The 22500-nt window shown below is 34.4% G+C and overlaps 1 protein-coding gene across 3 annotated transcripts in view; it reads right to left on the bottom strand.

The window, feature by feature from the left end:
* Nucleotides 1-22500, bottom strand: part of LOC144959768 (lysosomal cobalamin transporter ABCD4-like) — a 49389-nt gene that overhangs the window by 6201 nt on the left and 20688 nt on the right. For all 3 annotated transcript variants that reach the window (XM_078892512.1, XM_078892504.1, XM_078892520.1), the window contains 13 exons: nucleotides 20889-21016; nucleotides 16457-16596; nucleotides 15148-15264; nucleotides 12846-12971; nucleotides 10420-10565; nucleotides 9158-9279; nucleotides 8217-8308; nucleotides 6332-6403; nucleotides 5699-5796; nucleotides 5304-5414; nucleotides 3188-3279; nucleotides 845-881; nucleotides 142-235 (listed from right to left, as the gene is read on the bottom strand). In XM_078892512.1, coding sequence (XP_078748638.1) covers nucleotides 142-235; nucleotides 845-881; nucleotides 3188-3279; nucleotides 5304-5414; nucleotides 5699-5796; nucleotides 6332-6403; nucleotides 8217-8308; nucleotides 9158-9279; nucleotides 10420-10565; nucleotides 12846-12971; nucleotides 15148-15264; nucleotides 16457-16596; nucleotides 20889-21016 — 1375 coding nt within the window. The remainder of the gene's footprint in view (nucleotides 1-141; nucleotides 236-844; nucleotides 882-3187; nucleotides 3280-5303; nucleotides 5415-5698; nucleotides 5797-6331; nucleotides 6404-8216; nucleotides 8309-9157; nucleotides 9280-10419; nucleotides 10566-12845; nucleotides 12972-15147; nucleotides 15265-16456; nucleotides 16597-20888; nucleotides 21017-22500) is intronic.

Raw genomic sequence — 22500 nt, 5'->3', positions numbered from 1 at the left:
GTGGACAAGACAAACGATTTTTTTCACACAAACCCCTTCAGAATTAATTAGTCATTTTTCATATCCTAAACTACTAACATTATTGTGGGGAATGGTCATACTGTGAATCTACACGTTTTCGATTAGCAAATATGCTCTTACCAGCTCCACCCGTCATCAACATCCAAACCACCTAGTCGATTCAATAAGTCATTCAGACCAAGAAGATCGAGATACTTGTACATTTTGTCATCATCTAGGAGAAATAATATATTTTAGATAATGAATTCATAATTAATCTTAAGACATTATGTATAAACTTTTCCTTTTCTTTAACGCGCTTTAATAGAAGAAAAGGAGAGAGAGAGAGAGAGAGAGAGAGAGAGAGAGAGAGAGAGAGAGAGAGAGAGAGAGAGAGAGAGAGAGAGAGAGAGAGAGAGAGAGAGAGAGTCATTTGTATAAAAAAGGGTAAGCAAACTCAAGTTCCCATAGTATTGTGTACTAAACTTTATAATTAATACAATGGAATCCGCATAAAGTCAACTTCTACCAAATTTTATATTATGTATCTTATTGTGTTCCATTGATGATGGATAGGCCAACCTTGCTTAAAGTCAACCAATCTTTCTGGTCTGGTCATGTTGGCTTTATCAGGATTCCATTGTGGTATTTTTCTCGGTCAAGTAACGGATATGAGTTTTTATTAGAATTAAGTCTTAACTGTAAATAAGATAAGCATGTGTTTCTGTATTTTTGTTTGTGTGTGTGTGTGTGTGTGTTGGGGGGGGGGGTGAAGTGGGGCTTGTATATATTGGTATTAAAATTAACAATTAAATTTGTCTTAAAATCACAAATTCTAAAATACCTGGAACTACGTCTTCGTCCTCGAAGGGATACATGATCTGTTAAAAACAAGTTTTGAAAAAAAGCGAGTTACATACACATTTCCGTCTTTTAAAAAAATATTATTTGATTTATTTAAAACAATGAAGTCAAATATTTAAATGTTTTTTTAAACATTTCAAGTAATAGAACCATAACGCCGTAAATAAAATCAATAAACACGTTTTAATAATATACGCTACATTTCTTCCTTTTTATTAAAAAAAATAATTAAAAGATAACAATTCCTTTTCTCCTTTAAAAGACGAAAAGGACGATGAAGCTTTCTGAAGCAACGAGCTTGTGATGACATTGTTTTGCGCACCACCCTAAAGTCCTTATCGGGTCTCGTGCGCACGAAATATTATAAATTCCTCCCAAGTTACGAAATGTGGTGACGTTATTTTTTTTTTGCATGAGGGATCATTTTATTTAAAGTGACATTACGAATTCTGAATACCGATAGTGATAGACCAGTTTTCTCACAATGTCGAATTCTTTTGATCTTTTCATCGTTTGCCATAAAATATGATTCAAACTTTAAAATGTTTACAGTAATGGTGTATTTATTCTCTTTCCCGTACAAAAAAAATAATCATTACGAAATTGCATAGCTTAGCAAATATTTTTGGGTTGTTTCAAAAAGTGTAATGATATAGAGTATTTATATTGTTTATTGTAAACCATCCAAATGTTCACTCATACCAGACACGTTTTTTTATATACCGTAAATAAGAAAAATCCCAAATTATGGTACTGTAACTGTAACCGATGCAAAAAAAAAAAAAAAAAAAATAGAAAAAATAAAAATAATAAAAATCCGCTTAACGTCACTAACAATTCTAGTGTTCGAGCCAATTATAATTAAAAACCATCAGATGGTTGCGAAGAATATCATCGTCAACGCGTGCTCACGGGTTGTGAAACGGATTATATTTCGTTAATTATTCGCTCCAATGACAGTATTTAATCCAAAAAAAATATAGTAACCATTTAGATATGATATTTGCGCCTTATATTATTATTACTAACACAAGGAAACACCCAATTGCCTCAGCACCTTAACTTGCACTGGACAGAGACTTATGGAAACAAATTACTAACTGGATATTAGAAACAAACTGACACACTCGAAGTAACTCGAAGTAGTAGATGTACTGAGGACTCGTTACACAATAATGTATTGCTTTTCTATTTTGCAGCTTTGTGGTCTTGTGGTATGACACTCGCTTTCGGATCAGAAGGTCCTGGGTTTGAGCCTATCTCGGCGCATAGTTGAGTCCTTAGAAAAGGCTCTTTACTCGCATTCTCTCACGGTACTCAGGTGTAAAATGATCGCCTATCAGGCGTCATTTCTCGTTCTACGTGTGACGTGTCAGGGACCCTTTGTAAAGCGATTTGATTGAGCACGTGTTGTAGTGGATATCGCTCTATATAAAAGCTTGAGTTCTTTGGGTTTTTTAATTTTTAAATTTTTTTTATTATTAATTCTCCAATTAGACCACTGAGCTTCTTACAGACCAAGAAATTTCGATTTTTTTTCTAGGTCAGTACATCTTGAGTCTCATTTGTTCGTAAATAGTTGAATATTCAACTTGTTTCTAAGCTTTAATATTTTCATTCTTTGTTAAGTGCAACGTCTATCAAGTTGATGGTGTTTCTTGTTTGATACAGAATGAGAAAAAAAAAACCTCGACAAAACTCTAATATGCGATTTTCAGTGTTACACATACTTTTAATTATATCATTTTAATATTCTTGTTCAAAATTGATCAAATTTATGAAACAGGTTAGACGATTAATAGATACTATTTAATTATATCTGAATTTTCATGAGGTTATGTTAAAGTGATACAAAGTTGCTAGAAGAGCGAGCTGTAAAAAGTAATGAACAAAAATGAATAGAACAGCTTCGAAAAAGAACAAAATACAAAACATGGAACGTTTCAGACTAAAAACTCTTCTTCAGCCAAAAACAGAAACAATGAAAACATTAATACATTACTTAAAATCCAGACATCAGGCAGAAAAGATATTTAGCATGTCTGATCACTGACTTTTATTTTTTGCTCAGTATATTATTTTGGTTTTATATTATTCTATCCCTAAAGGAGGATTTTGGTTTGGAATGGGACAGTAAGGGGTTAGTAATCTATGTATCGAAGGGTGTCTTTTCTTGGTTTACCTATGCTATGTGTTGCGAGTTGAAATTCAAGCTTTGTTATGTGTGTTCTGTATTAAGTCGAGTGATTTAAAAAATATTCTCTCAGTAATTGACGTTACTTATTAATGAAATATGTAATAAAAATAATTCATCACACATCACCTGGTCTCTGAGAGTACCATTTGTAAAATATGCCTTTTGTGGAAGACAAATCATTTCTTTCGAACCGATTCCTATGTGATCCTCAATGATACCTATGAAAATGAACGAGTAAAAATATGAGAATTGATTATGACAAAAAGTTCCCAATTGCGCAAAAATGTAATTAATCTGAATATCATGTACATGACAAGAAAGAAGAATGCGCTTTAAAAAAAAGGGAGCAGTGGGGATAGCGATTCGGTATTTGCTTCGAATCCAAAAGGTACCGAGTTTGCCTTTCCGCTGCTATGTGTTGCCTTGTGCAAGTCACCTCGTTCCAGCTCACTTTGAGGTGTTGCGCTATTGTTGACACCTGGGTGATTCCAGTCTTTTCTTGAAATCGACCCTAAAGCAAATTCCCCTGAGGCGTAATTAAGGAAAATTTTCAAAAATGTTCAATTCTTTATCAATTAATTAATTAATCTATTTATCTATTCATCCATTTATTTATGAAACAACAGGTAATAAAATTTTCGTTGTCCCTCGTGTTAATCCCAGGAAGCAGCACGCTTAAAATATATAATAATATGATACTGAAAAAAGAATAATTTCATAATACTTCTGTATCCATTAAATAAAACACACGGTGGATATTGTCGGACATTAACATAAACCCGTACAGTAGGATGACCAGTTCTTTTCTACCGTAGACTATACGTTACCAGGTGTAAAGAGACCTAGCTTTCCATCTATAACATAGCATAAATTATGTGATCCACCACCTGAAAACAATATTATGTCTGATTGATTTAACCATCTCCTTACCAACCATAGGAAAGTCGTCTTATTTGTTGCGATACAGCCAACATTTTTCTCGTTCTGACTTCATTTGTACACCGCAAAATTTGAAGACAAATGTTTGTAATATGAGGATGAATCAAAAAGTAATGGGACTCGGCTTATTACTTTAAAATAAATTGAATCGCTATCATGCACCATACATCAAATTAAAGCTTGGCATTAGCCGAGTAGAATGCTACTTCTCAACACAGTCACCGCCTCTCTCGATAGCCACAGTCCACCTTGTTGTAAGCAAGGCCACGGAATCCGTCCTCGTAAAATTGAGTTGACTGAACTTTCAGCGAAATTTTTAACTACTGTTTTGGCTTCTTATCATCATCTTCAAAGCGATGTCCCTTCTTCCTCCTTCTTTGGACCAAAATGATGGTAGCCTCAAAGGGTCAAGTCCAGTGAATACGGAGGGTGAGACAGTATTGTCCATCGATAACCTCCCTTTTCCTGACACCTGTATGTGGGAGGACATTTTCATGAAGAAATAATATACTCGTTCCATCTCCAAATCCGGTCTAACTCGACGAATTCTTGCTTTCAGTCTCTTCAATGTCTAATTGTAGAGAATTTCTTCTATCAGATCTGATCAATGCTTCTGTCTTTATTTGATTCGCCGGGTTGACACTGCTTGGACGGCGATCATCACAAGATTTGTCAGATAAAGACATGGTTGAGGGGGTTTCAGGTTAGGTGTTAGATTACATCTGATTTTCTTCTAAATGACAAGATAAACCTTCAACCCACCTACAATATTGCTCTACAAAATGCCTGAGTTTTATAATCTTTCCTAAGGCGTTTAAAAATGTTACTCGAGGTTTCTTTTTCGAAATCAAGAAATTCAATGACAGCTTCCTGTCGCTGACGGACATTCGTGGGGGCAACTATTTTGAACTGCATTTACTTTGCCAAAATTTGACAGAATTAAAGTTTTTAACTTTTGGTTTAAAGAATAGATGTGCGAGTTCAATTGAGCCAAATATGACGTCACATGAAAAATTGATCAACTCAGTAAACTTAGGACATTTGTCCCATTACTTTTTGACTCACCCTCGTAGTTATAAAAAAATTAACACTGTGTTGAAGAGCTCAGTCTGCTTAAAAGTATCTCTCGCAAGAACTTACTGCGTTTGTGTTTGAGTGAAAAAAAAAATGTGTTTGCTGGCTGTGAAATCTTGAAAATGGTCGGTAAGGAGAGAGTCAAACAAACTGAACCCAGGTCATGAGTGAGTATGAACTGGAGTTAAGTTTGAGGTGAAGAGTCATAAGTTTGGACAAAAGAGATTACCTGACTTGACAGGCCATAATCCGAAAAGAGTACGGAACAGAGATGATTTTCCACAACCACTCTCACCAGTGACAAGTATATTGTGACCTTCTTTTAACTGCATGTTCAAGTCTGTAATTTAAATCAACAATGAGGTTATTTGGCTTCTATTTTAATGTCGAGATTTTGATAAAGGCTTAAATCAGTTTTAGGTTTGATATTAATAGATTTCTTTTCTGTTCGTTTCCCTTTGACATGTAATATTAAGGACATTAAGGTCATTATTTTTAAACCTACTAAAAAAAAAAGAAAAGAAACAACGGAAATATGACATTTCCTAAATACAAATTCTTCTCATTATTTGATGATGGGGAAATATATAATATTTCCGCCACAATAGTTTGATTTTCGCTCACCTTTACATAATACTGTAGAAGAATTCGGAAAACCGTAGGAAACAGACTTGACATTCACAAAAGTATTGCCATCCCCAAATTGATTGTCTGTAAAACCTCTGTGAATTAGTATACATCACACACAACAGATAATAAAAAACAGATATATTTCTTTTTACTTTAAAGAATGAAATGCATTTGGTATAAAAAAAACTAAAGCTAATGCCGAAAATGAATAATTACTTTATACTTGGCGTATGAAATTGTACTAGATCATAATATTGTAAGGCCGTTATTTTTATTATTTTGAAGTGGTAGAAAATTACAAAGTGTTATCAAGAGCAGATTTATGGTTTTCATAATTCTGCTTTTTATTCATTTCAAAATCTGGAGATTTTTTTTACCGTATCAGCGATATTTTTACACTATTAGATCATCACGTGAGAGCTGAAAATTATTTTTAAGTGGAATTGAAAAATAAGGCGTGGATCATGTAAGATCATTTTTTTATTATAAAATATTATGATTTTAAAAAGACCTGATAGTTCGTAATAAGAAAGAATAGCTTTCCCAGCCACACAACCAACGGAGGTTGTTGACTTTATCCTGGTCACTGTAGCGTAAAATGGACAGTAACAATAATTGTTTGATTACCCGTCTTTGAAACTTTCATCCTGTTCTTGCTCAACCTCCAGCCTCTGTAGTTCTTCAATTAATTGACCAATTCTGCGAATAAGATAACATTGTTAATTAAGGTATTAGAGAACAATTTCCAGATAGATGTGACCCATCGTCTTAAAATGGGATTGTGTCGGAATGGACCAGATGCCAAAAAGTCAAATTAAAGCTAGGCTTGTTAACAATAGGAATTATTGTTATTTAGCAAATTAAAATGTGATAAGCATTCTCTTCAATACAGCATACGAAATCAATGCAAGGTTTGAAAAGATGAGTTACACATGCCTATTTTAATCAATTCATCTTCACAGATATGTTACGTTGAATCATCTGGAATTATATCAACATTATACTGAATGATGACTAATATTTTAAAGACAAAACGTTATCAAGTTGATATTATATTTAACACAGTTTTATCGTTTCAGTATGGTCAATGTACTACTTCACACTTCTATTCATTCCCCTAAAAGGTCATGTGGAATCATTACAAATTGACAGATAGACAACCCTTTTTTGCACAAGCAATATTACAATGTCCGTCGCAATCAGGTACTTATCCACACCTGAAGCATATAGGAAGTATCTTACACAAGAAAACAACGATGGGTCACGATTGATCCAATCATTGTAATTTATCAGAGACAAGGCCCCCTTTAGACGATATTAATTTTTTCCCGACAGAGACAACGCTGTTAACGGCCAGATACTCATTTTACACCTGAGTACGATGTCAACCACTATAAAACAACAGAAGGAAGTCAATAGTAATGAGCACTCTCATGCACTTTTCCGTCCGTTTTAGTCTAGTTTAGTTTAGAGGATTTTTTAATATGACCTTTTCATGACCTTTGTGACGTAATTTCTCAAAATGCTCAATATGCTGAAGGCAGCACTATTCAGATATATTTAATCTAGAGATGTTCAACTTTGATAAAATGCAACCAAAATTTGGCGGATGCTTTTTTTTTTTTTTTGGGGGGGGGGGGGGGGGGGGGGGGGGGGGGGGATTTGGATCTTTCAAGTGCGAGTTATTTCCCTTAGTTGAGTGGTAAAGAGAGAGATTGGCATGGGCTAGGCTTCTTCTTCAAGTAACTAGTCTGTGCCAGACATCGGTGATCATGGTACGCCATTCATCTCTCTGATCAGATAACCTTAGAAAACTAATATTACTCTTCTCTTTCTTTGTCACCCAGATGTTAAAACTATTCAAATATGTTTTTCTTGGTCTACCTTTACTCTTTTTACCTTCTATCTTTCCTGTGAGAGCAAGATGTTCAATAAATTTATGTCGATTTAGGTGCCCTAAAAATTGCATTTTTCTTTTTCTTATTGTACGAATTAAGAACCTTTTAGTTTCAGCTTGCTCTATTACGTCTACATTAGTTTTCTTCTCTGTCCATGAGATTCTTAACATCCTTCTAAGAAACCACATTTCTGTTGCCTCCAATTTCTTTCTAATGTCTTCTGTTGAGTCAGATAAACTCTGGAGTGTGTCTGGCGCCCGCCGATCTGACTGGCGCATCTGTGTTGAAAGAGACGGTTACTTTGTAGAAAAATAATGGTAGCTTTGTATAGCTTAGACCCCATGCTTTTATTTCATGTATAGATAGAACGAAGTTGACGTCACTCAGGTCTTTGTTATTGATTTGTGCCATCCGCGTTTATGAGTAATACTCACTAAAATGTATTAACCAGACTATAAACGTTTAAGATTACACATAGTTGTGTGTGTGTGTTGGTCCCTTATACTTCCGGATGGCAATGTTATGAGCTTCTTAGCCAAACGCATACTATCTATATTACTTTCATTTGTAGATTGATTTGTTTAGAAATTATGAAGGAGTATAATAATATATACCTGTGACCACATCCTATGACATCAGTGGCATCAACTGCTCGATCAATCAATGTCAGCAAGGTTTCCATCAGGTAACTTGAGAAAAACGTATTCTTAAATAGAGAATAGAAATTGTGTGTGTTAATTGGTAACTTCATCAACTTTTTCGAAAGAAGTTAAGCTCAACAGTTGATCCCAAGAGACATATTTCATTTGAGTTAAGTGCTATAGAAACTATATTACTTAACCTCGAGTTAGTGATCAATTGACAATTATCTAAAAAAACATGCAGCTAGATAAATTATTTCTGACATTTAGATTAAAAAACTTGTTAATTATTGTAAGTGAAGGTGACTTTCAAAGCCTGATCTTTTTCAACTCTCGGAAAAATTGCTGTTTTTTTGTCATTTATTTAGTAAGTTAAATTACGTGTCTTTTTGCCTAACAAAAAGAAAAATACCCTGGGTATTTTAAAAAATAAATCAGCTTTTGACGTTGAGTCCAATCTGTCATTGGATTTTAAAAAGGGAGTTTTCTCATTTTCTACACACATACGAATTAGCCGGTTTTGAAAGCCATCTCCTAATAGATTGAAATTGTGTTTTAAGATAATTGCCGACCTTTTTTTTTTTCTTATAATAAAGACTGACAAATGATGTTGTTTGCATTTCTCAAACTCATTCAACCAACATCCATCCCTTATTGGAAAAATAATGTCGACATATTTGACACATATAGGTATTAAAGACATTTCAAAATGTAAAGATAACTTTTTATAGCCAAAATGGAGAAATCAATTAAATAACAATAATGGTGAGGATGATAGGATGACAACGGCGACGACGACGACGACGACGATGAAGATGATGATGATGATGATGATGGTGATGATGATGATGATGATGATGATGATGATGATGATGATGATGATGATGATGATGATGATGAACAAAGATAATTACATTGCTTATCACAGCAGACAATTGCCCTGGGGAATAGTCATCGTAACTTCCCAAAAAAATTGGAACTCCGATGGCAATATAGGGAAAGAGGGGACCAATATTATCAGCCAAGAAGATATTACCTGTATTGTTAGAAGTGAAAGTTACATATTTGTTAGAATTGTATTTTAAATTTCAAATAATAAGGATGATGATGCACAGTGATGAATATGAAATATTATGAGATGCATATATATATATATATATATATATATATATTATATATATATATATATATATATATATATATATATATATATGCAATATTTAAATATGATAAAAATCAAGATAATAATGATGAAGAAACCGAGAACAGTCAAATGTAGATTGTTGATTGGGAACGACAAAACGCTAGGAGTTTTTGGCTATATGAAAGAAATAATATTTGGTTTCTTCACAGTTGAATAAAACCACTAAATTATCAAAGAAATATGACAAACATTGATAAACGCCATCAATACAACGACTTCCTTCACTTCCGTTCATTTAAAAATCCCTTCAATCAGCTGCACCATAATTATTGAACGCATTGATATCTTTTTTTTTTTTTTTTATCAGAGAGCGTAAAAGAGGTAAGAGAGGAGCCGAAATAAAGACATTATGTTTACGAAGTCTAGATTTCAAACTCATAGATTTCAGGCCACTCTTCCCGATCAAAAATCAATCCAAGCATGAAAGACCAAATGATTCAAAAGTTGAAGCCAGAATTTCCAGATTTAGATGTAGATCTATCGACATTAGTTTTACGAAGTCTAGATTCCAATCTCGAAGATAAGTCGAAACCGTTTCGGTCTCAGTTTACTTTTTAATATAGTGAATGCGTGTTATTTGTTTCGCAGATCAGGTAGCTTAGCCCTCCCCGTCTCCGTTCGTGGAATAATAATAATAATAATAATAATAATAATAATAATAATAATAATAATAATAATAATAATAATAATAATAATAATAATAATATTAATAATAATAATAATAATAATAATAATAATAATAATATATAATAATAATAATAATAATAATAATAATAATAATAATAATAATAATAATAATAATACTTAGAGAGCGGCAAGCTGTTGAAATTCATGACTTCTTTTTCTCATTATTCCCATGATACACTACCACCGTTAGTTCTGGGTCATCTCAATGTTTATTTTTCAGTCAAATTACTTTAATAAACACAAAGTATCTAATTCAAGAAAATAAAAGATGAAAAGGAAACTTACAATTGAGAACGAGTTGCCATTTTATCAACGAGTTTTGAGTGAATAAAAGCTCATAAAGTTTTTTGTTCGTTTTTTTCCTCTCAATGTTTCCAGCTCTGTAGAATGCCGCAGATTCTGCATTAACTCTGATCTGCATGTGCTTGAACCTGAGGAACCATGTTGAGCTTTAAAATATGTGGACCATGGTACTTCTAGCATAAGGAAAACTAGCTGAAACATGTGATGCTGGTACCTCACCGATACGAGGTCTGGTATTGTAACAAAGTCTACTCGCGCTAATTGTGATGATAATACTTTTATTATAGGTACTTGATGGATGATGATAATGGCAAACTTTGGCCCTCTGTTTCATCCTTCAATAAAATACTAAAAAGTGTATATTATGCAGATATTGATGTTTTAAGAGTGTTAGATCAAACAAATCGAAACAGGCAAAATTTACTGTATACAATGAAAAAACAAAAACAACAACAACTGGATTCCAATTGATATGCTGGGGGAATAGACAATACATTGTGTAGAGCATTGAGCACGGCCATTAATGGTCAGTAATATGATACATCCATACAATCCAGTACGGTTTCCTCGAACATAGTTTCCTCGAACACACGGTTTCCTCGAACATAGTTTCATCGAACACACGGTTTCCCCGAACTCATTCGAACGTCCCGAATTGTTTCCTAATTTTTCTTCGTTATAATTCCATTTATTCTTCCTCCAACTAATTTTTACCTCGAACACGGTTTCCTCGAACTAATTTCACCAAGCCAACGTTAAAAAAAAAGAATGATTTTTTTAAAAATTGCGCCCGGTGAAATCGATTACTGATGACTATTGATGACTTACTATGATATCGTTACCTATGTGTGCATCGTGTGTATCTATTCACACTGCAGGTGGGTGTATGCAATTTAATACACACACATTCACACACGGCCACTCACACACTCCATCGCCGCAAAAGACACCTCTCTGCTTATTTCTATCACTTTGCCCTAAGTTCCAAATTCAATGACGCCATGACGAGCTCATTGTTGACTATGGCGGTAAATAAATGTTTTGATATAGCAATCTCCCCCTCCGACACACACACACACACACACACACACACACATATATATATATATATATATATTATATATATATTATATATATATATATATATATATATACATATATACACACACACACACACACACTCACACACGGCCTTGTAACATATTAGCAAGGTAAATAATAATAAAGTTCCCTTTATTCACCCCCATGCGGAAATTTGTCTTAGAGTTTATTCAAAGGGAAGATTGAAATAACCCCGATGTCAGCCGCAGCAGAGTGCCGCAAATTGAGCTAGGGAGAGGTGGCTTGCTGACCACAGACTACTAGGAGTGTTATCTATGTTGCTGACGGCCACATAACACGGGGGGTATTCGAAGTAGGTACCTTTCGGGTTCGGAGCAAAGACCATACCGTTGAGCCACATTGCCCCCCCCCCCCCCCTCCTCCCCATATTATGTCACGGCAATGTACGGCTTTGTGGAACGTTCTTACATGTCTCGAGGAGTTCGAGGAAATCGTGCTGGAGTGTACATATAAATTGCATATTGTTCAAGGGGCACTAGCAATTGCTTACTATGCTTTTGATAGCACGCAAGCCACGAAGTAGTTTCCTCTTGGTGTAACAGACTCATCTACCCAATCATTGCTATGGTCATCTACCCAATGACTTCTGAATGAACAAGGGAGTAAAAATAAATACTCGACTGCAACCGTGATCGATATCGATCTTTTCGTGTGTGAAGCGAGTGCTCTAACAACTGAGCTTTGGGATCCCTTGTTTCACCAGGTTTGAGTTAAATTGTAGGCTTAATAAGTTAGTTATTTGAATACTAAACTACCAGCTGTGTACTGTATTAAATAAAAATGAGTAGAACATCGAAAAAGAATTTATTTTTCTAAAATTTGTTTTACTCGTTTTTGTTCAAGACTTATTAGGCGAGTATTCTTTGTCGCTTGCATTAAGTCCGAACAGGATTCGAACCAATGCTAAGGGATGAATTTTCAATGGCCCAGCTGATCATGTAAGAAAGGGAATCGCTGACATCGGGGTGCCTCAATTGTCAAAGAGTGTCCGAATTGGCACAACGCAGTGTCATAATTGGAACACATGGTGTCCGAATTGGGACACGTGAATAGGTCATATTGTGTGGTGGTAATGGACGAGTCGCTTAATGGTGTTTGCAACACATGCAACAGTTATTTTCACATTACTCTCGGTGTGTGGCCCTTAGAAGTTATTGAGCTGAGAGTCATTTTGGGTATCCGAAATTAGCACATCATATCCTATAATAATTACTTCTATGATAGAGTATTATTAACACATTAATAAAAAACATTTTGCTTGAAAATAATTAATCGTGATTTTTTACCTGAAATTGCCTTCCATCTCTTCTTGTTTGTAGTAATATTTAGAAACTGGGCTCATTAAGATTTTGTTGGTCACTGTAAAAACAACGAAAATTCCAACACATGCTACGGGGCCCACATATCCAGACCTGTGTCAAGTAAATAAATGTGCACAAATTGTGCAAGAATTATGGTTTTTCTTTGGAACATTTTTCTTTCTTTCTTTTTTTTTTTTTGTGTGTGGCTAAAGCATATAATTGATAATATGATGGCGTTATTCAAGCAATGGCAATAGGAAATGGGTAAGTTACTTCTTTTGCTGCTTCAGACCTCTCATCAGCCCAAAAAGTGTTATATTTCTATCGTAAACCAAGTATACAAGTCAGACACGATTTCATTTGGGGGAGGAGGTTTAGAATACATTATCATCTGACCTGAATCTTGACTGACCACTCATAAGGAGAGCAATACACACACACACACACCCACACCCACCCACACACACACACACACATATATTATATATATATATATATATATATATATATATATATATATAATCATAAAAAAGTGTAATTATAGTGCTCAACTTTACGATAAAAGGAGCTGTAAAAACAAAAACAAAAAATAAAGAGTAATTTTCTTCAACTTCTACAATATTGTTTTGTTTCGTGCTCTCACAATCATGAGGGAAAAGATAAAGATTGTTAAACATGCACACTGGAACAACTGACTACCAAGCTACGGCCCGCTCCACACTTTTTCTGAATTTTATTGGACGGACTTCATAAATTTCGACTGTTGAAATGCAAGAGCATAGAAACACCTGTATCAACTAACAATGTGCTTTTTAAAACTTATTATGTTCTAATCTTATTGAACAACTATATGACGAAGCAAGTTGCCAAGTAATCCATAATGGAAAACTTTCAGATTCCTTTGAGAATAAAACTGGAGCGAGGCAGGAATGTCTTCTTTCGCCAATAATAATAATTCTAACAGTAATTGACTGGATACTGCGCAGAGATCTGAGAGATGAATAGATTGGAGTAAAATAGAACCTGACTCAATACCCTGAAGGAATTGCCGATAATATTTGTTTATTTTCACAATCCCATCAACATTTACAATAAAAAACAGACAGACTTGTGAAGGAAGGAGCACAGACTTGTTTAAGAATAAACACAAAGAAAACAGAGGTGTTGAGATTTCCAAACAACAACACAACACTCATCTCAGTAAATGGAAACAATCTGAAGGACGTAGACAAATTTACATATTTGGGTAGCATTGTTTCAACATCTGGAGGAACAGATGAAGACACAGAGGCTAGAATAGGAAAAGCACGAATTGCATTTATCCCTGTCACCCCTATATGGAAATCAACAAATCTTTCACCGAAAAACACATTCAGAATACACAACACTAAAGTATAGTCAACCTTTCGTATGGCTCAGAAACATGGGGGGTGACCAATATTCTTTGTAATATATATATATATATATATATATATATATATATATATATATATATATATATATATATATATATATATATATTCAAATTTAAATCCTTAACTAAAATTTCAGTCTTTACAACCCATTCATGTAGACAGAATACAAAAAAGAAACCATTTGAAGAAATTTATGAAATTGTGAATTGTGAATCATGTAATGTTTGATCTATGAAATTTAATAAATACTTCAGCCACCGATAGTAGAATTATTTAAATATGACAAGGATACATGCAAAATAGTAGGTTATCACCCAAGCAGACTTCCCTCTAATCGTAAACCGCCCGCTCTCAAATTTTTCGCGGAATTTTCTGCAGTTTTAGGTTTTTACAACAGTTGATTTTTATACGAAAGAATGCTGTAGGGTCCAAGTACTGAGATTTTTAAAAAATGAATGCTCTTTATCTATAATCAATTACTTTTTCATCTCAAGGAAAAACTTGCGTTGAGTCTCTCAATAGTCAAAGTGTTGGGTGCAGTGCTAGATATTTAAGTGAGCAATTTTGGATAATTTCCATTTTCAAGAAAATTGAGATTCTGACCGTATAGATCGAATTCGAATTCTTCCGATAATAGTCAAATGCTTTATATACACTCAAGGATTTTGCCTTCCTCTCCAACTTCCACATATAAAAACTGCGTCTTAAGTTATCAAAATATCCAGATTTACTCAATTTACACCATATAATTACTGTCTCACAAATTTTCATTATCAAACTCATAAAAGCTGAATGTAAGTTCGATTAGTTTAAAGTTGAGATTAATTTCAAGTACATATTGGGAAAGCAAAAATAGTAACAAATTATCTTACACTTGATAAGATCTGTAAAGGTAGTATCCACCAACAAATGGAGTAATAAGGATGGGTACTAAAAGGTCACTGAAGATAGAGCACATGCGCTCTACATCTTGTGTAATACGTTGATCTCTGGAATAATTTAAACGAAATTGTAGTTGAAAAACTGGGATATTCGTAATTTATCAACAAAATATTGATTATCTTATATCGAGCCGATGTCCTTGAAGACAACGTATTTTAATCTAGTTTTAGATATCCGTAATTATATTTTAAAACGTATCTTTTAAATGGTTTAGTTCTGCACAAAATGATTTAAGATGGAGATTAGCCAAAAGCGATAAAGTTGATGGATCAAGCTGTCATTCCATGTGTCTAGTGACAGCATTTTTCTTGCCGTCTTAATATTTGCAAATTTTCAGTCATTTTATAAAGATGATACACGTGCAGGCAGAAATGCACATTTCGTAAGAGGTTCTGTAGGCGGTCGACTACAGGAATTTTTATAACTCACGTTCTGGCAAACCAATTAAAGCGCAGTGATTGTCGAATGTTAAAACCAGCGTTCTGATTGGCAATGTGCAATCAAAAGAAGGAAAATACCAGGCTATATCATCTGTAGAATTAAATGCAAAATAAAAATGAAATCGATTGAAATTCCCATTCATCCACATGGGAAAATTTGACCTTATACTTCAAGGGAAGTCTGAAATATCACAGGTGACAGCCACAGTCACGCAAGTGAGTTAGTGCGACGATATTAATTTGTTAAGGTTACACTGCGAAGCAGTTGGGACTCCAACTAGATACTTTCAAGATATGAAAGAAATTAAGATCATTCCGGGATCTTGCATGTAAGTTAAGTCGTATCTGCAATAATAACTGAGTGGTTGAGCCCTCACATCTTTTACAAACAAACATACACACACACACACACACACACACATCTAAAAACAAAAACAACGTTTTAAATGACATATAAATTTCGTTACTGTTATCACAAATTTAAATGATTTGTGACGTAATTTTAAATCTCTCTTAATACTATTAAATAATGATAAATAGGGTTGGGGATCAACATTGTCCCGTAAAGCAAATATTAAATTTTATCATCGAACACAGAATTACCGGCATATCTAAAAATACAATACAGTAGTATAATAAGTATAATAGATGAATGCCTGTTCCAAATAGTCTTTATTTATCGCAAATATTGCGGATTCTCCACTAGTACTAGTACTTAAAATTGTATAACTTCTGCAGGCTTAACTCCAAAGTCAAAATGAAATATCTATAGGTTTGAAACAATGAAATGATAACTCACGGATTGTCAATGCTTTTATCAACAACATTTATTTTGTAGTAAAGAATGTCGGTAAAATAAATGTCATGCAGTTTTGTGGAAATTGACCTTCTGAATAAAATGCCGATGAGAGACCTCACATATTCCAGGACGCTGTCCACCTGTAGGATATAAATGAGGATGAAAGGATTTCAGCTCCATGGCAAAACAAATGAGTTTTATAATTGTGATATAGATGTGAGCGGATCGTATGGGCCATTCCACGAAGAGAGTAGACTTTTGATAAAAATTCATTTTCAGAATAATGGTTTCTAGACCTTCTTTTTAACAAGCCTCATAAATTTTAATTTATTTTTTGATATTGGTTCATAGGCCATCAAGCTTGTTATATTTGACCAAAAAAATCCACAAAAACATTAATCATTATGTGCTACGAAACATTTTACAAATTTATCAAATCAATGAAAACTTGACACTTAAAATTTTAGTCTTTGAAAAGATACACAGTTAATAATGATAATTATATGAACTGTAGAGATATGTATATTCTCAGTATTATTTTTGTCTTAAAAATGCTTTCTCCCACTTTATGTTAGGAATGGTGTTGTAAATTACGTGACGCTCTACACATAAAAGTTTTAATTTTGAGTGAAAGAATGATTATCAAAAACAAAATACATATTAAGTTAACACATGGAAAATGTAACTAAAATGAAAGAAATCTAATCACTGGTTTGGAAAACATACCACTAACAAAAGTTGTAATTTACGTGACGCTCGATGTATTTACGTGACATGGTTAATATATATACAAACACACACACACACACACACAGAGAGAGAGAGAGAGAGAGAGAGAGAGAGAGAGAGAGAGAGAGAGAGAGAGAGAGAGAGACTTTACGTGAACTATTTTTTAGCCATTAAGGTCTAGTATTTATAAAAGGGTCATTTTTCCATAATGTCATCATTTTTATTAATTTTGTTTTGGCAAATGCTATCCTCCTTTGGATATCAGGGGTCGATTTTCCATTTGCCTAGCTCTATTTTCGCCCCAGGATATACAAAATTGTTGACATTCTCCAGTTTTTCTCTATATAGCACATTTTGAGCTTCTGGACTTTTATCAGTGTCCGTTACTTTGGTCTTTAGCATTTAGGAGAGGATTTTGTCCTCACTATATTGTATTACTGATTACACTAGCCTTTCTCATCCAGAAGGCTTTGTTGACAGGAGTGCAGTGTCGTCTTCATATTTCACATATAAGTCTGGCTTGCCATTTAATTTTGGTGCCCTGTAGTTTTGTTCAGTCTTATCATCAATGACCCGTCTCATGTTAGATTCAATATAGAGGCTGAAAAAAAGGAGACAGCATGCAACCTTGCCTCACTCCATCTTTGACTGGAAACCATGTGGATGGTCTATGTTCAAGACGAACAGAAATAGACTGATCGACGTATAAATTCGAGATCAAGCTTACAATTTTGTAATGGCAGTTCATTAAAATTTCTTTCAAAGTGTCAATCATTTTTGAGTGGTTCACATAATCGAGGGCTTTAGTGTAGTCAATGAAGCAATAATATGTGTATGTTTGTGTTTGCTTCTCTATATATTTTTTCTATCAGAGCACGAATGTTAAAATTTGGTATCGTATGCCTCTATTTGGTCGAAAGCCTGTCTGAGTTTGATTAATTTCTTCATCAAGCTTAATTTCGAGTCTTTTCATGATTACTTTGAGTAAAATTTTATTCGCATGGCTGATAAGTGTAATTGTTCGATAACTTGTACATTCTTGTAAGTCTCCCTTTTTCGGTATTTAGCGCAATTTTCACTAGACGTGCTTAAAACGCTTTAAATAGGGTCCCTGACCAACGGCAACGCGTAACATGTAGAACTGGACATGATGCCTGCTAGGCGATTTTACATTTTTTTTTCCGACAGAGACTACAGGATTAAAAACAAAGAGGAGGGAAAACACTGACAACAGCAACTAGTCATGCACAGTCACCACATCTGGTCGAAATACAATAAAAATAAATCAGTGATTGCAATGTTTGCTCAACCTTCTTGAAAAACGCAAAAATAATAAAGAACAGCAACAGGGCAACATTAGAAGCCCCGTTATGTCAGTCCATCCATCGGGTCGCACCATCTCTCTCTCTCTCTCTCTCTCTCTCTCTCTCTCTCTCTCTCTATATATATATATATTATATATATATATATATATATATATATATATAATATATATCCCTTTCTCTCGCTCTATCTATCTATCCCTTTCTATCTATCTATCTATCTATCTATCTATCTATCTATCTATCTATCTATCTATCTATTGATCATTGCAGCAAAATAATTACAAACTATACAAGGTTTCTTTTTTACCCGCAAAGTACTGAAACAATATTTTAACCTGGGAAGTAAATTTAAATTTCAAATATATACAACTGAAATATGAAACGACTCGGACTTTATTCTAGTGTTCTTAGTTGACCACGTTTGTGACTAGTGGAACGGAAAACTGGCATAATCGTGTTCATATAATATTAAGCTAAACTCGTGTGACTATCTGTTGAATATAATTTGTGCGATGAAGACTCAATGACCGGAATTCATAACCCTCTGAACCAGCAGTGATCAAAGCGAAACAAATCGGACAGCTGCACCGAGATGTTATCGCATATCATCAAAGAACTAAGAGTGACGCACAAATTGTGAGGGAATGAATGAAAGGTTACTTTATTCCTCCATCGATAAGAGCAAGTTTTGAGAGTGTCTATCGGTTTGTTTGCTTATAATAGTGCAATCAATAAATTAAATTTAACAAACTATAATCAAAATTGTGCTGATATCTAAATGCAAAATATCTCAAAGACAGTAATTCTAATGATAGAGTGTTTGGTACCAAAATACAGATCAAAGTTTTCTCAATGTGTTGCCAATTTGTTTAAATTGGTAAAATTGACTGTGGTTGTGCAAAAGCGATTGTAATTTAACCAGATGTCAGTAACAAATCTGTTAAGTATCACGGGAGATAACCCGTTGCACTGGTCGGGAATTTGATGGAGTGAATGACCTCTTGACTGCGGCGCAGGTAGAGGACTAAAAGCTCGCCTATTCAACACTGTGCACGAATAATTCCTATGCGCTTCTGGTTGACGGAAATAATATTCGCACATGTGTGTCGAAAACCTAAATATCCAATTTGACACGTGTGCTACTAACACCAAATCAGAGAAATTCTCAGTTTTCTGATTATATTTTTTTTCGTCCTCATTTCTTTGAAGCAATTTACGTTCGAAAGCTGATCTCCTTTTATTGGATGGTTCAAGAATAATTTTATGGTTAACATAGATACTCAAGAATATCTGACCATCGTTCTTTGCTTACACAGTTTCGGTACACACGTGAGTTAATAAAAGCAGCTTACCCGAAAAGGTCCTTACAATTGAGATAATCTATAGAAGGAATGAGTTGACGTCACTCTTTGTTATTGTTTTTAATCCGCCAGTCGAGTGATTGGTGGTCATAACAATACATCAATTAGATAAAAAAAAAAACGTTTAAGGTGACACACACTATTGTGTGTTGATACCATGGAATGTTTCTGCTGGCGGGCAGATGTTGTGAGATTTTACTTACACGCATATTATCAATTAGTGGTGTATGTTTAAGTAAAAATAACCACACTTGCTGCCCTCCAGATCAATCGTTCCAACACACAAAACTATGTGTAGCCTTAAATGTTTATAGACTGACAGAGAGAATTTAGTGAGAGCTAATCATCCAACTGGCCGTCTAAAAGCAATGTCAAAGAGCTTAGTGGCGTAATCTTCGTTTATTCTATATCAATCATCAGTGTACTTGAGTCAATGATCAAGCTGCAAAGTTTGTCAAACACTTGCAAAAACTAGCGTGTAAAAGCGCCTTCGGTCGGCCGTCGACGGTTTGTTTTTTTGAGTCGTCCTTTTGATGCTATGCGTTTAGTTAATAGGGAATGCGATTAGCAGAAGAGTAGCGTCCCTTGATTGGACGTCACCGGTGGAGAAGTTATTAGAGAGAGAACGTCATGTTGGTTGTGCGCATGCGTCTCTCGTCCTCGCTTCCTGTGAAAGCGGCACGAGACACTTCACCGAAAGTGAGGACGAGAGAGACGCATGCGCAAAACCATTTTGACGTTCTCTCTGTAAGGTGACGTCCAATCAAGGGACGCTACTCTTCCGCTAATCTCATTCCCTTAACATCCACCAGACGGATATAGCGTACCAACACACAAAACTATGAGTATCCTTTATCGTTCATTGTCTGATTAATTTAATTTTGTGAGAACTACCAATGTAAATGCTCACTAAAATCAATAACAAAGAGCTGAGTTACGTTAATTTGGTTCATTCTATACGTTTTACCTGCACGTGCGTCATATTTTCTTAAATTAAGAAGTTAAATCTGTACTCACAAGACCCTTCGATACGATAATCAGTATGGTCTCGAAGATCACAGCTTTGAAGGCAGCTTTATCTTTATCTTGGAGAGTTTCATAAAACTTGCCAGTAACAAGGCCAATGTAGTAATTCAGAACTTCCTCTGAAAAAGAGGGGGGAAAGACAGATAGAGTAGCCTTAGATAGTATGGGGATGACGTCACTCAGGTCTTTGTTATTGCTTTTGCCATCCATGTTTATGAGAAATTCTCACTAAACCGTATTAACCAGACTATAAACTTTCATAGTCACATATAGTTTTGTGTTTTGGTCCATTAGACTTCCCGATGGCAATGTTGTGAGCATATCGATAGTATGCGCTTCATACAAAATCTCACAACATTGTTATCAGGAAGTATAACGTACCAACACACAAAAATATGTGTATCCTCGAACGTTTATAGTCTGGTTAATACAGTTTACTGAGAATTACTCATAAACGCGGAGAGCAAAAAGCAACAACAAAGACCTGAGTGACGCCAACTTCATACTATCTATATTTTACTCGGAGACGACGATTTTGTTTATTATGCAATAAGGGAAATCCTCCTCTTACTAATTTATGTTGCTGATAGCTGTATGTAATGTATGCAGTGGGTCTGGAAACTTCTCACAGAGGCACCCATTATCGTACACCTTTTGGAAGGTTTCCTTAAGTCGTACAAAGACCGCATCATATAGTACACATATTATCCAGTCCTCAAGATCCAATATCTCTTACCGTGTTATCACAAAGTTATATTGTTTTAAAGTGATAACAGTTTGGTCAAGGTTAAGCTTTATTTCAGAACGATTTATATTGACATTTTGGATTTCCTTCTTGTCATCAATATAGACAAAATGTTAAAATTTAATTTAGCTACCGTGATAATCCAACCTTTGTCATTAAAAAAAAAAAATTTTTTCCACTTTCCAAGCCGTCGGGACCCATAAGTTATATTGGGTTATGCAGTGAATGAGATGATGGTAGGTACTTACATTTCAGGGACGAGTGTCATGGGCGTTTCGGGTTCCCCCTTCATCCACAACGACAATTTACCTTCTTCTCTTTTTTCACTCATCCGAGCTATTTAAAACCGCACACTACATTATGCAATATAGTGAGAGATGGAATGGTAAGTGCAATTTATTACAGAGATGAATGTTATATACTTTTCCTTAATTTTTTTTTTCACTTTCCGTGCTGTTAAAGTTATATTAAACAATATATTGTTGGAGTGATGGTAAGTACAATTTTTTTTACAGAGAAGAGTTTTAAGGACGTTTTGGGTTTCCCCTTCATCTATAATTAATGATATCTATTCTTTATCATGTTTTTTTCTTCACTTTTCTGAACTGTTGAGATCCAACTGAGGAATACAGCGATTGAGATTATGTTATGGGCGTTTTGAGTTTCCCTTCCTTTACATGATAAGTTATACTTTATCATCTTTTTCAATATTTTAAGTCGTCAAGATCCCATACATTATAATGAGCAATAAATGGATGGGAGGGATGGTAAATACAAATTGCTTCAGACACCAATGTTAAGGACATTTCGGGTTTACCCTTCATGTATATTATCATCAGTTTTCCAAGCTGTCAAGAT

The sequence above is a fragment of the Berghia stephanieae genome, chromosome 1, assembly GCF_034508935.2.
Source record: "Berghia stephanieae isolate SIO BIC M18660-M18661 chromosome 1, UCSD_Bste_1.3, whole genome shotgun sequence".
NCBI classification, from domain to species: Eukaryota; Metazoa; Mollusca; class Gastropoda; order Nudibranchia; family Aeolidiidae; genus Berghia; species Berghia stephanieae.
This window is presented reverse-complemented; position numbering and strand designations above follow the sequence as displayed.